Genomic DNA, 18,138 nt, shown 5'->3' with positions numbered 1-18,138 from the left:
CAGTTTGACCACACACCGTTTACAATCTAAAAAATGACAATTGGAACTCCACATCAGAAAAGGGGTTATTCTTGTTGCTAGGCTGCCAGTTACAGTGCTTTTAGCTTGTGATTTGCATGTGCCTTTATGCAGGTGGAATACAAAACGTTTAGCAAGTGTCAAAGAATTATATGGATTTAATATTTTTCAAATTATTGAACATGTCCTCGAAATTCAAAGAAGTATCAGAAATGGTCCTTATTTAGCTTATCAAAAAGCATATCAGGATCCTGATTATGAACCTCAGCATATGAAAATATACTATGCAGGCCTACTGTCAGTATTTGTCGTCATATAGAGAAATTAAGATGACGTCATTAATGAGAAAATAAGATGTCCACATAGGTACATCTCAGGATATCTAATGACTCAATATCCGGCCATACCATGTATGATATACGGAAGGAATCCCATAATGATTTCTGCATGAAAGAAAAAATATGGATTTCATATTCGACAAATTGTTGAGCATGTGCGGAATACTCATAAATGCATCAGAAATCGTCGTTATTTTCGGCATATCAAGATCCAGATAGGGATATCAGCCAAGAAAAGCAATGTCTGGAATCAATATAGCATATCTTGAATGTGCTGAGAACACAGATATGCGATGTATACAGTCAGTATTTGTCAACATGAAGAGAGGAAATGGGATGTCGCACATCTCAAGATATTGAATGAGTCCATATCCGGCCATAGGAAATGTCCATGTGTGATATTCAGAGTAATTCCAGCATCATACATGTCTAAAAGACACGTCTGGATTCAGAATTTGTCCTGGTATGGTGCAAATCCACACAACTCAAAATATGCATTGGAAATGGTCCGTATCCTCTAGAATATCAAAAACGTGTCATGTAAAGATATCCCCTGATTTGGACCCTTTTCACCCAGTGCAGCAATAGTATGTATGACTGGGGGATGAGAGATTATGCTAAAGCCTTGGAGGGCTGAAATTGAATAGACCCCTCGGTCTCATGTTTTATTGTCTCCCAGGCAACCGTTCTATATTTGGATCGGGCGTAATCAACATCTTCTTACCAGGTGATTCAAGTCATGAGATTACACTACCACTGCACTCTTTACTGAAACAGTCATTTGATCAAACACATAGTTTCTGTGTGGTTGATACCATTCCATTACTCCAATTGCAGCCATTATTATGAGAGGTCCTCCACCTCAGCAGTGTCCTGTAAATCACAGGTAATCCAAATTATCTATATAACTTGCCAAGTTTGCTTTAATGATAGTGCTCTTTTCCTTTATTTTCTAGTTTTCTATCAAATTAGAAATGAGTACATACATTGCCTATCATAAGTATTCACTCCCCCGTGGACCCCGAAAACTCTATTTTATTACGAGTTATTGGAGATTTCTCTGTACAACAGTTGTTTTAGTAAGGTCTATCTTATGTTTTACTTCCTGAGCTTTATTTCAGTCCGGTTGACCCGGACACCACAGTGACAATATCATCGTTACCCCCTCTCTACCCACTGACCTAAACTCCCCTTCCTCTCTTTCATTCCTTCCCCTTTGCCCTGGTTTCTCGGTCTTACCCATGTGTTGCATCAGCTGTTCTACCTGCATTAGATCTGCTACAATGTCCCCATAACTGAACTGATCTTCTCTGTCCCCTAGGTCCTGTGAAACAGGGAAGCTATCCATCCTGTGACAGTTGTCTTCTCAGCTGCCGGGTGAAGGGAGGAGACAAACATGCCGAAACCGGTAAGACCTCAGAAACTGAACTATGAACTGAATAGTAATGCAGTGGAAAGGACGAGATAACCCATTCTAAACCATCTGTGGTCTTCATTGGTTAGACTGCTTCCTGTCCAGTCGATGGGAACTTAGTTTGTACTGCTGTCCACACAAGGGATGTGGTTTCACTTCCTACTTGGGCCACATGCACTGACTTGACTGCTGACTATCTGTAAGATGCTCTGGATAAGACTAGTGTCTTGAGTGTACAGGAAGTTTGTATGTGCTTGTACCGCCCACCCTCCTTCACCCTTGCACTTGATGGTTCCCTTCCAAGACCCATGGTGTGATGTAGTGTAGGCCTGTGTGTATGTCTGCCTCCCAGGCTTTCAGCCCATCTCAGCCACAGACACAGGGTCAGAGGCTCTGCAACACTGCTGCTATTGTTAACAGCTAATTGGACAGAGAGAATACCAGGGCCCTCTGCTGTACAAGAGACGCCAAAACAAACCATTCAATGCAGTGCATGGTATCCGATATCCACTGAACATTCTCACTGTTTCTCCTAGTTTCTCTGTTCATGTCTTAAGAAGCAGGTCGGGACATGGGGTTAGAGGATGAGTCATGTGGCTCTTGCATAACTCCTGCTTTGATTTTATGCTTAGTTATGATACAGAGTTTGATTTACGGTCAGTGGAGGAAAACATTGTAGGGGAGGGAGTGTTTTGGAAGCCCTGGTAGGGGAACTGTTCTTGTGTGAGACTGGAGTTATGCAGGGCTGGTTTTGGCTCTTGTCAAATGATTAAGATGGCAGTTGGCTATACTCACTGTTCTCTCTCCTTGTGGATATATTGGGAATCTGGGGTGGTGGGGAAATGGCAGTGGAGAGAGGCGCAGACGTGCACCGATGATCTCATCATCCTCTGATTCTCTCTGTCTACTGAGTCATCAGCGCACCGTCCCAACACGGCACACAGCAGAAACAGGCCAGGCATCCTTTTTCGATAAGGTCACTGTCAAAGGCACTAGAGAATAGTATGTCCCCCAGAGTTTGTCAGCCACACAGGGGCCACTCAAAGGCCCCTAAACACCACCAAGGGGAATTCGGGGTGGCTGAATTCTTATCTGGAATATTCATACGTTTAATTTGTCCGTTACCCCTTGGCCTAAAATTTCCGTGCCCCTGCGGCAATGTAATTAACATACAGTGCATTTGGAAAGCATTCAGACCCCTTGACCTATTTGACATTTTCTTACCTTATAGCCTTATTCTAAAAAAACATTCTCAGCAATCTACACACAATACCCCATAATGACAAAGCAAAAACAGGTTTCTAGAAATATTATCAAATTTATAAATAATAAAAAACTGAAGTAATTTACATAAGTATTCAGACTCTCCACTTGAAATTGAGATCAAGTTCACCCTGTTTCCATTGATAGTCCTTCAGATGTTTCTACAACTTGATTGGAGTCCACCTGTGGTAAATGCAATTTATTGGACATGATTTGGTAAAGGCACACACCTGTCTATCTATATAAGGTCCCACAGATGACAGTGCATGTCAGAGCAAAAACCAAGCCATGAGGTTGAAGAAATTGTCCGTAGAGCTCCGAGACAGGATTGTGTCAAAACACAGATCTGGGGATGGGTACCAAAACATTTCTGCAGCAGTGAAGGTCCACAAGGCCTCCGTTCTTAAATGGAAGAAGTTTGGACCCACTAAGTATCTTTCTAGAGCTGGCTGCCCGGCCAAACTGAGCAATCGGGGGAGAAGGGCCTTGGTCAGAGAGTGACCAATCAGGCCTTAATGGTAGTGGCCAGACAGAAGCTACTCCTCAGTAAAAGGCACATGACAGCCTGCTTGGAGTTTGCCTAAAGGCACCCAAAGGACTCTGACCATGAGAAACAAGATTCTCTGGTCTGATGAAACCAAGATTGAAATCTTTGGCCTGAATGCCAAGTGTCACATCTGGAGGAAACCTGGCACCATTCCTACGATGAAACGTGGTGGCAGCAGCATCATGCTGTGGGGATGTTTTTCAGCGGCAGGGACTGAGAGACTAGTCAGGATTGCGGGAAAGATGAATGGAGCAAAGTACAGAGATCCTTGATGAAAACCTGCTCCAGAGCACTCAGGACCTCAGCACGGGGTGAAGGTTCACCTTCCAACAGGACAACGACCCTAAGCGCACAGCCAAGACAACGCAGGAGTAGTTTCCAAACAAGTCTCTGAATGTCCTTGAGTGGCACCGCCAGAGCCCAGACTTGAAAATAGCTGTGCGGCCACGCTCCCCATCCAACCTGACAGAGCTTGAGAGAATCTGCAGAGAAGAATGGGAGAAGCTTGTAGCGTCATGCCCAAGAAAACTTGAGTCTGTAATCGCTGCCAAAAGTGAATCACCAAAGTACTGAGTAAAGGGTCTGAAAACTTATGTAAATGTGATATTCCATGTTTTTGTTTAATAAATTAATAACCTGTTTTTGCTTTGTCATTATGGGGTGTTGTGTGTAGATTCTGAGGAAAAAAACAATTGAATCAGTTTCAGAATAAGGCTGTAACGCTAGAGGTCTGAGTACTTTCTGAAGGCACTGTAATAAAAACATCCCCATCAAAATCTGTCTGTTTAAGCTAGAGAGATGTTATGTTTTGCATGGGCTGCATCTCAATCTACTGCATCCACGATAACCCCTTCCGCATCTGCGGTAAAAGGTGGGAGAGCTAGAGTGGTGTTTGTCAGACCATGAGACGTCCCGAAAATCTGTCTTCTCATGAAAATGTTTGTAGTGTACGAAAGGTTTAGCCTACAAACTATGATGAGAGATGACTCTCACGAACACGATGGTGTACTCTGTTTTTGCTCTAGGACGACCATAAGACTCATCTGAAGTCGATACAACCTCTTCTGCCAACTTGTCTGTAGCGTCCGAACGGTTTGGGTACACACTCATGTGACCCCTCTGTGGAAAGTTGAGACTCTCACGAACACTATGGTGTTCTCCAATACCAGTAGAATATATATATATTTTTTAATGGAAGTATATATGGAGAGTTTAGTGCCTAAATAAAGGGATAAATGCATGTCAAAGTAATTTCCTGATTTTTCTTATAGCTCTCAGATATAGGACAGACACTTCAGAACAAATTTAGTCCCAAAAATAAATCAAAATGATCTACCATGTAGTGAATCTGTTAAAATAAAAATAAAATATTTTTTAAATATTTGATACCTTAAGAGGTCCAAATCAAATATCTAAATAATTATTGGTATGACCATCTTTAAACAATTCCATATGTTATTTTAGAAACCCTCTCTTGGTTTAGACTGGGATTATACTCATGATGGGATTAATTAACCTGTTTTTAAAATTCAGCAGGTGAATGAAACTGCACTGAGGATGGAACATTTTAATATGTTAAAAATGGCTTTGGGAAGTCAAACTGCTCCTAACTTTTTTAATGGCAGGCTGCTTAGTAGGGCTGAGAGTCCATGTGCTTGTTTGTACCCCAAGCAAGGCCTGTGTTTTGCTGTGTTGGTAGCCCACCTCTGGGGTAGCGGTAACAGTGTGAGGTCAGGGGGGTTGGGGTAGCCTATACTGAATAACCTGCATTATTCATTGGGCATAAGAACTGGCACACGCTGACCAGACCCCTCCCCCTTCCCGTGAGCTTGGCGGGGGGTGTTTATGACCCGACAGACCCCACAGGAAGGGACCCCTGCAGGGACGTGCCTGTTTTCTGTCTTGTTTGCTGCAGAAGGGCCTGAGTGTGAATTGGGCCCATATAAATGGGAGAGCTGTGTCAACATCCTGTGGAAGAAGGGTAAGGGGATGAGTAGGGGGACAGGCTGTAAGTGGTGGGGGGGCACTGGGTGACACTGCAGCTTTCTTTTCTGTTATATCTCTGTCTGCTAGTGAAAAGCTCTGCGCGGCCTTGGTGAGCTCTGTCAAATCGCATAGATAAACCAACAACACAAAGTTGGAGCAGCATCCATTATCCTCACGCCTGCCTGTTGAAGTCCAAACAGACTGACTGGGCCCTAGTTAACATTCTAGTCTGCCCAGCACTGCACAGTCCAGGGCTGCGTTCAGTACATAAGCATGTAATGGGATGTTTAATTGAACTGAAATGGTGCTGTACTGAACGACCAGTTAAAAACAGGGAGGGGTTGGATTGTGTGTTCAAAATGCACCACTGTTTTTTTTTGCTTCAAGCCACACCCACCGAACGGAGCAAACCTATCTGTCTGTTCAAATCAAATCAAATTTTATTTGTCACATACACATGGTTAGCAGATGTTAATGCGAGTGTAGCGAAATGCTTGTGCTTCTAGTTCCGACAATGCAGTAATAACGAACAAGTAATCTAACTAACAATTCCAAAAAACTACTGTCTTATACACAGTGTAAGGGGATAAAGAATATGTACATAAGGATATATGAATGAGTGATGGTACAGAGCAGCATAGGCAAGATACAGTAGATGATATCGAGTACAGTATAACATATGAGATGAGTATGTAAACAAAGTGGCATAGTTAAAGTGGCTAGTGATACATGTATTACATAAGGATGCAGTCCGATGATATAGAGTACAGTATATACGTATGCGTATGAGATGAATAATGTAGGGTAAGTAACATTATATAAGGTAGCATTGTTTAAAGTGGCTAGTGATATATTTACATCATTTCCCATCAATTCCCATTATTAAAGTGGCTGGAGTTGAGTCAGTGTCATTGACAGTGTGTTGGCAGCAGCCACTCAATGTTAGTGGTGGCTGTTTAACAGTCTGATGGTCTTGAGATAGAAGCTGTTTTTCAGTCTCTCGGTCCCAGCTTTGATGTACATACCAGAACGTTTTGGGAAAAATGTGTTGTTCATTACAAACCGTTCCGCAACGTACCAAGCGTTCAAGCAAACTGAACACACCCCTGGTCTATGAGTCTGAGTGGAACGCTTCCTGATCCTGTGCTCTGTTGACAAGCACCCGACCTGATCCTGAGTACGTGTGTAGGTGGGGATTCCTCCCCTCCCTCCCCAGTAGGGGGGTTAATCAACCGGACAGACAGCTGCTTATTGCCCAGCTGGCCAGATTAACAACTCCTCTCTGACTAAAGGAGAGCAGTCCTGTGTGTCTGTCTGAGACATCCTCTCAGCAAAGCCTATGTAAACAGCTTATGGACAAACAGCTGCACATTTACTGAGGGGATTGTCTGAGAGAAGACTCATCCTCTAAACAAAATGCATGACGAGCAACAGGATAAAGATTCTGACTGAAAAGTGTCTCAGCTAACCTTTCTAGAACTCTCTCTCACACACACACTGTGTGGTCCATTCGGCCTTCCTTTCATCACCACTCTGTTCATGCATGGCCTCTCTGGGGCATTTGGTCTTCCACATTTAGCTCTGCCCTACTGACTCAGTCACATGGATGGTGGGAAACATGACCACTAGAGGCAAAAGACAGATCCCTTTGACCATGTCCCTCACACACCTGATCACACTCCCAATTGCCCTAATATGAGTCCTCCTTAGACTCTTGTGCCGTTTTCTTCTAGGCCAGAATCAGAACCGGTGCTATCGCCAAGAGAAAGGGCTACTGTACTGTTTTTAGTTTGAAATCCACCAGTTGTATCACATTGATGGTTTATGTACTGTATTTGGGGTGTCATGAGTAACTGGGGCTTGGTTCAGTGGTGTTTTCAGAGGATGTGATTAGCTGTGTGGGTGCTATAGCACGTCTCTCCTCCCCCTCTCCTTCTGTCCACACACGGGACAGCCAGGGATTATGGAGAGCCATCTGTCTGCCTGGCTTTAGCTAGACTACTCTCTTCGCCTTCACACTCCGTGGGCTAGTTGTGTTTTTGGCTCAGATACACATGCAGGCATAAACACACATACACAGGCACACACACGTACACACCCAGGCATACAAACCCAGAGATATAGACAGGCAGACGCACGCGCGTGCGTGTGAAGTCTAACAAAGGTCAGCACCTGCACAGCTGATTGCTGGTGGCAGGCAGCCCCCACACAAACACCAGGAAAGGGACATTGAAAACATCTGTTGGAAACACAAGTTAAGCACTTGACTCTCCATAACAGCTTTGTAACTCTGATACCCAACAAGGTGTCCGTTTGTCCTGCGGACACTGCATGTTGCTACTTCATTATATAACGGGACTAAGGCATGGTCTTTCCAAGTCAGTTTATCGCTGTTGGTTAGCTCTTTAGGAAAGACTTGTTACTTTTAACCCTTTAACAAGTATGATCACGTATGTGTGATCATTGTTGAGTGGTCCCTGCAGCGTACGATCACAAACGTGACTGGAACAGTAGCATCAAAGTATGATGCAACAAATGCGTCTAAACGGCGTTGTTGTCTGAAAAGCATCTAAACAATGTTTTGCACTGATGGGAAATAAAGGTCTTCACAACTTTATTCCACAATTTAACATATTTATTGTAAAAGATAATTGCGAACATAACACGGAACACATCCACAGGTAAACTCATTCCATAAGGGAGAAATGTAGTATTGTTTAGAAAAGAGATGCATGTTCGCTAAGCTAACAGAAGCTAAATTATTTATAATGGCAGACATGTTTTTGTTTGTTTGACTTGGCGAAAACTCCCTAATCCCAGAATGCCATTCACTATAAGACGCAAATAAACAAAGTCAAAGATGGCTGCGCCCATTTCCTGAAAAATATGAACATAGTTTCGCCACTTTTCAGCATATTACAAATCGTTGATGTACTTGGTAGTGTATACAAGAACCTGGGCACATAATTTAAGTCATTTACCGTTTTTGACAAATCACAAATGTTTTCACCTCACAGATCATCGCACCAAATACAAGCCTACTGCCTAACCGTAGCGCGAAAGCTATACAGGGATGAAACCATTTTCGGGGGGTTTGTGGGGAGGTTCATTTCATTTGTGGGGGGCTTTCAAGTACATGGGGGGGTAGAAATGGGTGAAGGTATTGGGAGGGATATGATGCAGGAAATATTACAATGATGGGGGATTTATCAATAAATGGGGGGCAAACACAGAAGTTTATACGATAAAATAAAACCCCTGGAAAGGGGGTCTGAGCTGGCAACCCTGAGGTACCCAAGTTACAATCTGATGCCGTGTTCAAAACAACTGGGAAATCTTAGACTTCCGACTTCAGTGCGTTCAAGACAATAGGGAACTCTGGGGGGCGACGAGCTCCGACTGTAAAAAATCGTTTTGAATGGTCATCCAACTCGGAATTCCAACTCGGGCCTCTTTCTAGAGCTCTGACTTTCCGACCTGAAGATCATTGACGTCATGATTTTACCTAGTATTTTTCCGAGTTCACAGTTGTCATGAAAGAACCATAAGTCAGTCAAGTGAACTATCCATTTACAACCAGAATGCATTTAATGATGTCAACAAACATGGCTACAAACATGGCGCCACACATAGCCGGCAAATAGCCTAGCATTAGCTCATAATAATCAGTACCACATTCAAAAAAGTATTTTACACACCTGTCCATTACAATCTATGCATGATTTGTCACCTGTACTTGAAAACGTGAATAAAACAGTAAATATATTAGGATCCATATTTACAGCAGAAACAACACTATATACAGAAAATAAGCCACTTACTTTGATTGGAACGCACACGTCTAAAGTCCAATTGGTAAGGAAAACAAACACAAAGGCAATGCGGGCGCCTACCTGAAAATGTGCTGGGGGGAAACGTTGTGCAAGGCCTGTTCTGACTAGGATGCACAATGTTTTCATACTTGATCTGGGGAAACACTAGGGAGTGCTTGAGCTCTCGTTGAAGAGAAGTTTGTCGGGCTCAGTAAAACCTCAAACAAAAATTGTCCACAACAGTGAAATTGGCTACTTCTTATGTGAATTAACAAGGAAGTGGAACACATCTCAATTAAATCTCTTAGAGTATAGAACTTGTTTGAAAATAATTTGAAATTGACAAGTTGAAACAACGCTTAAAGGTAATTAGCAGGCAGTATGCCTTGGTTTGAGGGCAGCGCGGGTAACTTCTGTGACATATCAGTCGCATTTTGGAACAGTGAGAGCATTCTGACATCACGGACATGAATAAACTCATTCAGGGGCGACAGAGATATTTGGAACTCACACGTGAAAAGGTTAGGAAAGACTTGTTACTTAACGGTGACCTTGTGCCTGTGTTGTGGTGGTTTGGTTTATATGTGTACATATTCCCTTCTAATCCCATCCCCGGACTGACTCGATCAGCTATTTGAGGGAGGGGACCTGACCTGAGTTCCTTAGAAGAAACACCTCATTTAACCTTAACCTTTCTAGAAATCCCTCGACAACATTCCGCTGAAAAGGCAGCGCGTGAAATTGAAAAATATTTTTTTGAAATATGTAACTTTACCACATGAACAAGTCCAATACAGCAAATGAAAGATAAACATCTTGTTAATCTACCCATCATGTCCAATTAAAAAAATATATATATATATAAAAAAACATAATGCTTTATAGCTAAAGCACAATAAATGATTGTTAGATCACCGCCAAGTCGAAAAATCACACAGCCATTTTTCCAGCCAAAGATAGGGGTCACAAAAAGCAGAAATATATAGATAGTTAATCACTAACCTTTGATCTTCATCAGATGACACTCATAGGACATCATGTTACACAATACATGTATGTTTTTTCCGATAATGTGCATATTTAAATCCAAAAATCTGCCTTACGTGCAGCAGTAATGTTTTGATTCCAAAATATCAAGTTATTTTGCAGATATACTCATAATAAACATTTGATAAAAGATACAAGTGTTATTCACAGAATTAGAGAGACTTCTCCTTAATGCAACCGCTGTGTCAGATTTTTAAAAAACTTTACGGAAAAAGCATGAGCTGAGAACGGCGCTCAGAACCCAAAACAGCCAGAGGAATATCCGCCATTTTGGAATCAACAAAGTTAGAAACTACACCATAAATATTCACTTACCTTTGATGCTCTTCATCAGAAGGCAATCCCAGGAATCCCAGTTCGACAATAAATGACTGATTTGTTCCATTTATGTCCAAATAGCCACTTATATAATATATATATATAATAATCCATCTTCATGAGGCGCAGGCACTTCATCCAGACAAAAACTAGAAAAGTTCCGTTACAGTCCTTTAGAAACATGTCAAACGATGTATGGAATCAATCGTTAGGATGTTTTTAACATAAAACGTCTATAATGTTTTAACCGGAGAATTTCTTGGTCTTCAGAAAAGCACTGGAACGAGAGGGAACTCTGTCGGGAGCGCGCGTCATGAGACCAAGGGTCTCTGCCAGACCACTGACTCAATGAGGTCTCATGAGCCCCTCCTTTATTGTAGAATCCTCAAGCCAGTTTCTAAAGACGGTTGACATCTAGTGGGAGCCCTTGGAAGTGCAACCTCATCCATATCTCAATGTGTAGGCCAAGCTTTGAAAATCTTCAAACCTCATATGTCCCACTTCCTGGTTGGATTTTTCTCAGGTTTTCGCCTGCCATATGAGCTGTGTTATACTCACAGACATCATTCAAACCTGTTTTGGAAACTTCAGAGTGTTTTCTATCCAATACTAATAATAATATGCATATATTAGCATCAGCTTTTTCAGTTCTGCCCACATTTTCTATAGGATTGAGGTCAGGGCTTTCTGATGGCCACTCCAATACCTTGACTTTGTTGTCCTTAAGCCATTTTGCCACAACTTTGGAAGTATGCTTGGGGTCATGACCCATTTGCGACCCAGCTTTAACTTCCTGACTGATGTCTTGAGATGTTGCTTTAATATATCCACAAATATTTCCTCTTCATGATGCCATCTATTTTGTGAAGTGCACCAGTCCCTTTTTCAGCAAGGCACCCCCACAACATAATGCTGCCACCCCCGCGCTTCACGGTTGGGATGGTGTTCTTTGGCTTGCAAGCCTCCTTTTTCCTCCAAACATAACGATGGTAATTATGGCCATACAGTTCTATTTTTGTTTCATCAGACCAGAGGACATTTCTCCAAAAGGTACAATCTTTGTCCCCATGTGCAGTTGCAAACCGTAGTCTGGCTTTTTAATGGTGGTTTTGGGGCAGTGGTTTCTTCCTTGCTGAGCGGCCTTTCAGGTTATGTCGATATAGGACTCGTTTTACTGTGGATATAGCTTCCTGTTTCCTCCAGCATCTTCACAAGGTCCTTTGCTGTTGTTCTGGGACAGATTTGCACTTTTTGCACCAAAGTACGTTCATCTCTAGGAGACAGAACGCATCTCCTTCCTGAGCGGTATGACGGCTGCGTGGTCCCATGGTTTTTATACTTGCGTACTATTGTTTGTACAGTTGAACATGGTACCTTCAGGCATTTGGAAATTGCTTCCAAGGATGAACCAGACTTGTGGAGGTCTACAAATTTTTTTTCCGGGGTCTTTGCTGATTTCTTTAGATTTTCCCATGATGTCAAGCAAAGAGGCACGGAGTTTGAAGGTAGGCTTTGAAACACATTAACAGGTACAATTCAATTCAAGGTAAATTGCCTATCAGATGCTTCTAAAGCCATGACATCATTTTCTGAATTTTCCGAGCTGTTTAAAGGCACAGTCAACATACTGTATGTAAACTTCTGACCCACTGGAATTGTGACACAGTGAATTATAAGTGAAATAATCTGTCTGTAAACAATTGTTGGAAAAATTACTTGTCATGCACAAAGTAGATGTCCAAACTATAGTTTGTTAACAAGAAGTTTGTGGAGTGGATGAAAAATGAGTTTTAATGATTCCAACCTAAGTGCATGTAAACTTCTGACTTTAATTGTCAACATCCGTAAGACCAAGGAGCTGAAAGTGAGGATTACGCCCCCATCCACGTTGACGGGGCTGTAGTGGGGCGGGTTGAGAGCTTCAAGTTCCTTGGCAACCACATCACTAAGGACTTAGTCCACAGATGCACACAGCAGGGAAGAGAGTGTTAACACACTATACTCACTCACACATTGACACGCCCACACACATATACTCAGTTTATTAGGTACACCCATCTAGTACTGGCTCGGACCCCCCCCCCAGAACAGCCTGTCTTCTTTGGTATGAATTCTGCAAGGTGTCGGAAACGTTGTTGCTGAATTGGTATCAATTCACTCACTTTCCTGCGTGAAAAGCCTAATGTCGTTTTGGTCACTCGTTTTGCCCATTCTAACGTTCAAAGGAACAGTAACTGGATGTCTGTGTGCCTGCTTTATATAGCAAGTCACAGTGAAGTGACTCACTGTCTGGAGGAGTGATCCATTTTCGTGAACGGGGGTGTACTGGCCAATGAGTGTACACTACACATGCATACCGGCACGAACACATACAGTGAAATGTTGATATGAAAATCAAGCATGTACAGTGCCTAGGAAAGTATTCAGACTCCTTGACTTTTTCCACATTTTGTTATGTTTTAGCCTTATTCTAAAATGGATTCCATTTAAAAGCAATTTACACACCCTATAATTTTTCTATTTTATTTGACCTTTTATTTAACTAGTTTAAGTCAGGTAAGAACAAATTCTTATTTTCAATGACAGCCTAGGAACAGTGGGTTAACTGCCTGTTCAGGGACAGAATGACAGATTTGTACCTTGTCAGCTCGGGGATTTGAACTTGCAACCTTTCGGTTACTAGTCCAATGCTCTAACCACTAGTGAAAACAGGTTTTTAGGAATGTTAGTAAATTTCTAAAATAAACACATATGTTTACGTAAGTATTCAGACCCTTTTCTATGAGACTCGATATTGAGCTCCGGTGCATCCTGTTTCCATTGATCATCCTTGATGTTTCTACAACTTGATTGAATTTACAACTTGTTGTAAATTCAATTGATTTTACATTATTTGGAAAGGCACACACCTGTCTATATAAGGTCCCACAGTTGACCATGCATGTCAGAGCAAAAACCAAGCCATGGGGTCGAAGGAATTGTCCGCAGAGCTCTGAGACAGGATTGTGTCGAGGCACCGATCTGGGGTAGGGTACCAAAACATTGCTGCAGCATTGAAGGTCCCCAAGAACACAGTGGTCTCCATCCTCCTTAAATGGAAGAAGTTTAGAACCACCAAGACTCTTCCTAGAGCTGTCTGCCCGGCCAAACTGAGCAATCTGGGGAGAAGGACCTTGGTCAGGGAAGTGACCAAGAACCTTATGACAGAGCTCCAGAGTTCCTCTGTGGAGATGAGAACCAGAAGGACAACCATCTCTGCAGCACTCCACCAATCAGGCATTTATGGTAGAGTGGCCAGACAAAAGCCACTCCTCAGTAAAAGGCACATGACAGCCCGCTTGGAGTTTGCCAAATGGCACCTAAAGGACTCTGACCATGAGAAACAAGATTCTCTGGTCTGATGAAACCAAGATTGAAATCTTTGGCCTGAATGCCAAGTGTCACATCTGGAGGAAACCTGGCACCATTCTTACGGTGAAGCATGGTGGTAGCAGCATCATGTTGTGGGGATGTTTTTCAGCGGCAGGGACTGGGAGACTAGTCAGGATCAAGGCAAAGATGAACGGAGCAAAGTACAGAGAGATCGTTAATGAAAACCTGCTCTAGAGCTCTCAGGCCTTCCGACTGGGGCGAAGGTTCAGCTTCCAACAGCACACCAACTCTAAGCACACAGCCAAGACGATGCAGGAGTGGCTTAGGGACACGTCTCAATGTCCTTGAGTGACCCAGCCAGAGCCCGGACTTGAACCCGATCGAACATCTCTGGAGAGACCTGAAAATAGCTGTGCAGCAACGCTCCTCATCCACCCTGACAGGGCTTGAGAGAATCTGCATGGAAGGATGGGAGAAACTCCCCAAATATAGGTGTGCCAAGCTTGTAGCGTCATACCCAAGAAGTCTCAATGCTGTAATCGCTGCCAAAGGTGCTTCAACAAAGTCCAGGATCTGAATGCTTATGTAAATGTGAAATCAGTTTATTATTTTTATGTCATTTTACAGGTTAATATTTTTTTATTATAAATTAGCAAAAGATTATTACCTATTTTTGCTTTGTCATTATGGGGTATTTTGTGTAGATTTGATAACTTTTTAAAATACATTTTTGAGTAAAACTAACAGAACATTGTGGAAAAGGTCAAACGGTCTGAGTACTTTTCTGAAGGCACTGTACTGGCACACACATTTACATATTTGCTGCTGCTGTTCTTTTATCTATCTATCCTCATATCTAGTCACTTTACTGTATCTACCTCATCTCGTACTTCTGCACGTTGAGCTGGTACTGGTACTTCCTGTATATAGCGCCACATTGAGCTGGTACTGGTACTTCCTGTATACAGTGCCTTGCGAAAGTATTCAGCCCCCTTGAACTTTGCGACCTTTTGCCACATTTCAGGCTTCAAACATAAAGATATAAAACTGTATTTTTTTGTGAAGAATCAACAAGTGGGACACAATCATGAAGTGGAACGACATTTATTGGATATTTCAACACTTTTTTTAACAAATCAAAAACTGAAAAATTGGGCGTGCAAAATTATTCAGCCCCTTTACTTTCAGTGCAGCAAACTCTCTCCAGAAGTTCAGTGAGGATCTCTGAATGATCCAATGTTGACCTAAATGACTAATGATGATAAATACAATCCACCTGTGTGTAATCAAGTCTCCGTATAAATGCACCTGCACTGTGATAGTCTCAGAGGTCTGTTAAAAGCGCAGAAAGCATCATGAAGAACAAGGAACACACCGGGCAGGTCCGAGATACTGTTGTGAAGAAGTTTAAAGCCGGATTTGGATACAACAAGATTTCCCAAGCTTTAAACATCCCAAGGAGCACTGTGCAAGCGATAATATTGAAATGGAAGGAGTATCAGACCACTGCAAATCTACCAAGACCTGGCCATCCCTCTAAACTTTCAGCTCATACAAGGAGAAGACTGATCAGAGATGCAGCCAAGAGGCCCATGATCACTCTGGATGAACTGCAGAGATCTACAGCTGAGGTGGGAGACTCTGTCCATAGGACAACAATCAGTCGTATATTGCACAAATCTGGCCTTTATGGAAGAGTGGCAAGAAGAAAGCCATTTCTTAAAGATATCCATAAAAAGTGTCGTTTAAAGTTTGCCACAAGCCACCTGGGAGACACACCAAACATGTGGAAGAAGGTGCTCTGGTCAGATGAAACCAAAATTGAACTTTTTGGCAACAATGCAAAACGTTATGTTTGGCGTAAAAGCAACACAGCTCATCACCCTGAACACACCATCCCCACTGTCAAACATGGTGGTGGCAGCAGCATCATGGTTTGGGCCTGCTTTTCTTCAGCAGGGACAGGGAAAATGGTTAAAATTGATGGGAAGATGGATGGAGCCAAATACAGGACCATTCTGGAAGAAAACCTGATGGAGTCTGCAAAAGACCTGAGACTGGGATGGAGATTTGTCCTCCAACAAGACAATGATCCAAAACATAAAGCAAAATCTACAATGGAATGGTTCAAAAATAAACATATCCAGGTGTTAGAATGGCCAAGTCAAAGTCCAGACCTGAATTCAATCGAGAATCTGTGGAAAGAACTGAAATCTGCTGTTCACAAATGCTCTCCATCCAACCTCACTGAGCTCAAGCTGTTTTTCAAGGAGGAATGGGAAAAAAATTTGGTCTCTCGATGTGCAAAACTGATAGAGACATATCTGTAATCGCTGTAATCAGCTGTAATCGCAGCAAAAGGTGGCGCTACAAAGTATTAACTTAAGGGGGCTGAATAATTTTGCTCGCCCAATTGTTCAGTTTGATTTGTTAAAGTTTGAAATATCCAATAAATGTCGTTCCACTTCATGATTGTGTCCCACTTGTTGTTGATTCTTAACAAAAAAATACAGTTTTATATCTTTATGTTTGAAGCCTGAAATGTGGCAAAAGGTCGCAAAGTTCAAGGGGGCCGAATACTTTCGCAAGGCACTGTATAGCTCCACATTGATCTGGTACTGGTACTCCCTGTATATAGCTCCACGTTGATCTGGTACTCCCTGTATATAGCTCCATGTTGATCTGGTACTGGTACTCCCTGTATATAGCTCCATGTTGATCTGGTACTGGTACTTCCTGTATATAGCTCCACGTTGATCTGCTACTTCCTGTATATAGCTCCACATTGATCTGGTACTGGTACTCCCTGTATATAGCTCCACATTGATCTGGTACTGGTACTTCCTGTATATAGCTCCACATTGATCTGGTACTTCCTGTTTATAGCTCCACATTGATCTGGTACTGGTACACCCTGTATATAGCTCCATGTTGATCTGGTACTGGTACTCCCTGTATATAGCTCCACATTGATCTGGTACTGGTACTCCCTGTATATAGCTCCACATTGATCTGGTACTGGTACTTCCTGTATATAGCTCCACATTGATCTGGTACTTCCTGTTTATAGCTCCACATTGATCTGGTACTGGTACTTCCTGTATATAGCTCCACGTTGATCTGGTACTTCCTGTATATAGCTCCACGTTGGTCTGGTACTCCCTGTATATAGCTCCACGTTGGTCTGGTACTCCCTGTATATAGCTCCACGTTGGTCTGGTACTCCCTGTATATAGCTCCACGTTGATCTGGTACTCCCTGTATATAGCTCCACGTTGATCTGGTACTCCCTGTATATAGCTCCACGTTGATCTGGTACTCCCTGTATATAGCTCCACGTTGATCTGGTACTCCCTGTATATAGCTCCACGTTGATCTGGTACTCCCTGTATATAGTTCCACGTTGATCTGGTACTCCCTGTGTATATAGTTCCACGTTGATCTGGTACTCCCTGTATATAGCTCCATTCTTGTGCATTTCATTTTATTCCTCTAGTTTTTTGGTATTATTTTTCAACTCTGCAGCATTGAAGGGCTTGTACGTGTAAAGCAAGCATTTCAAGGTAAAACATACACCAGTTGTATTCGCTGCATGTGACATACAATTTGACTTGATTTGTCTGCCCAATATACATCTACCATGTTTGGTAGATAAACTTCTTATCATAGTTCTAGCTCTAGTCTACTTGCCTTTTTCTGTGCTGTACTAGGATGCAGGTGGAGAGGGGTCCCATGTGTGTCTAACGGTATATATTCTGTCCCTCTGCTCGTCCCTACCTGGGCTCGAACCAGGGACACCTCTGCACACATTAACAACTGACACCCCTGAAGCATCATTACTCATCGCTCCACAAAAGCCACGGCCCTTGCAGAGCAAGGGAAACAACTACTTCAAGGTCTCAGAGCGAGTGACTTCACTGATTGAAACGTTATTAGCGCGCACCACCGCTAATTAGCTAGCCAGTTCACACCAGTTACATGTGCTTTCATTGGAGAATACTGAAATGTTAGTGGGGCAGAACG

General features: G+C 42.5%; 1 protein-coding gene across 3 annotated transcripts in view; it reads left to right on the top strand.

Annotated features, from left to right (window-relative positions):
• LOC109890579 (radixin-like) overlaps nt 1-18,138 on the top strand; it is a 35,929-nt gene that overhangs the window by 3,608 nt on the left and 14,183 nt on the right. For 2 of the 3 annotated variants that reach the window (XM_031824310.1, XM_031824308.1), the window contains exon 2: nt 1,678-1,764. In XM_031824310.1, coding sequence (XP_031680170.1) covers nt 1,753-1,764 — 12 coding nt within the window. In that variant the 5' untranslated portion in view covers nt 1,678-1,752. Of the gene's footprint in view, nt 1-1,035; nt 1,084-1,193; nt 1,243-1,677; nt 1,765-18,138 lie in introns of all 3 variants that reach the window. The other variant, XM_031824309.1, reaches the window with a different exon arrangement.

The sequence above is a fragment of the Oncorhynchus kisutch genome, linkage group LG5 (genome assembly GCF_002021735.2).
Source record: "Oncorhynchus kisutch isolate 150728-3 linkage group LG5, Okis_V2, whole genome shotgun sequence".
Taxonomy (NCBI): Eukaryota; Metazoa; Chordata; class Actinopteri; order Salmoniformes; family Salmonidae; genus Oncorhynchus; species Oncorhynchus kisutch.
Note: the sequence above shows the minus strand (reverse complement) of the source record. Positions and strands in the feature narration are given on the sequence as shown.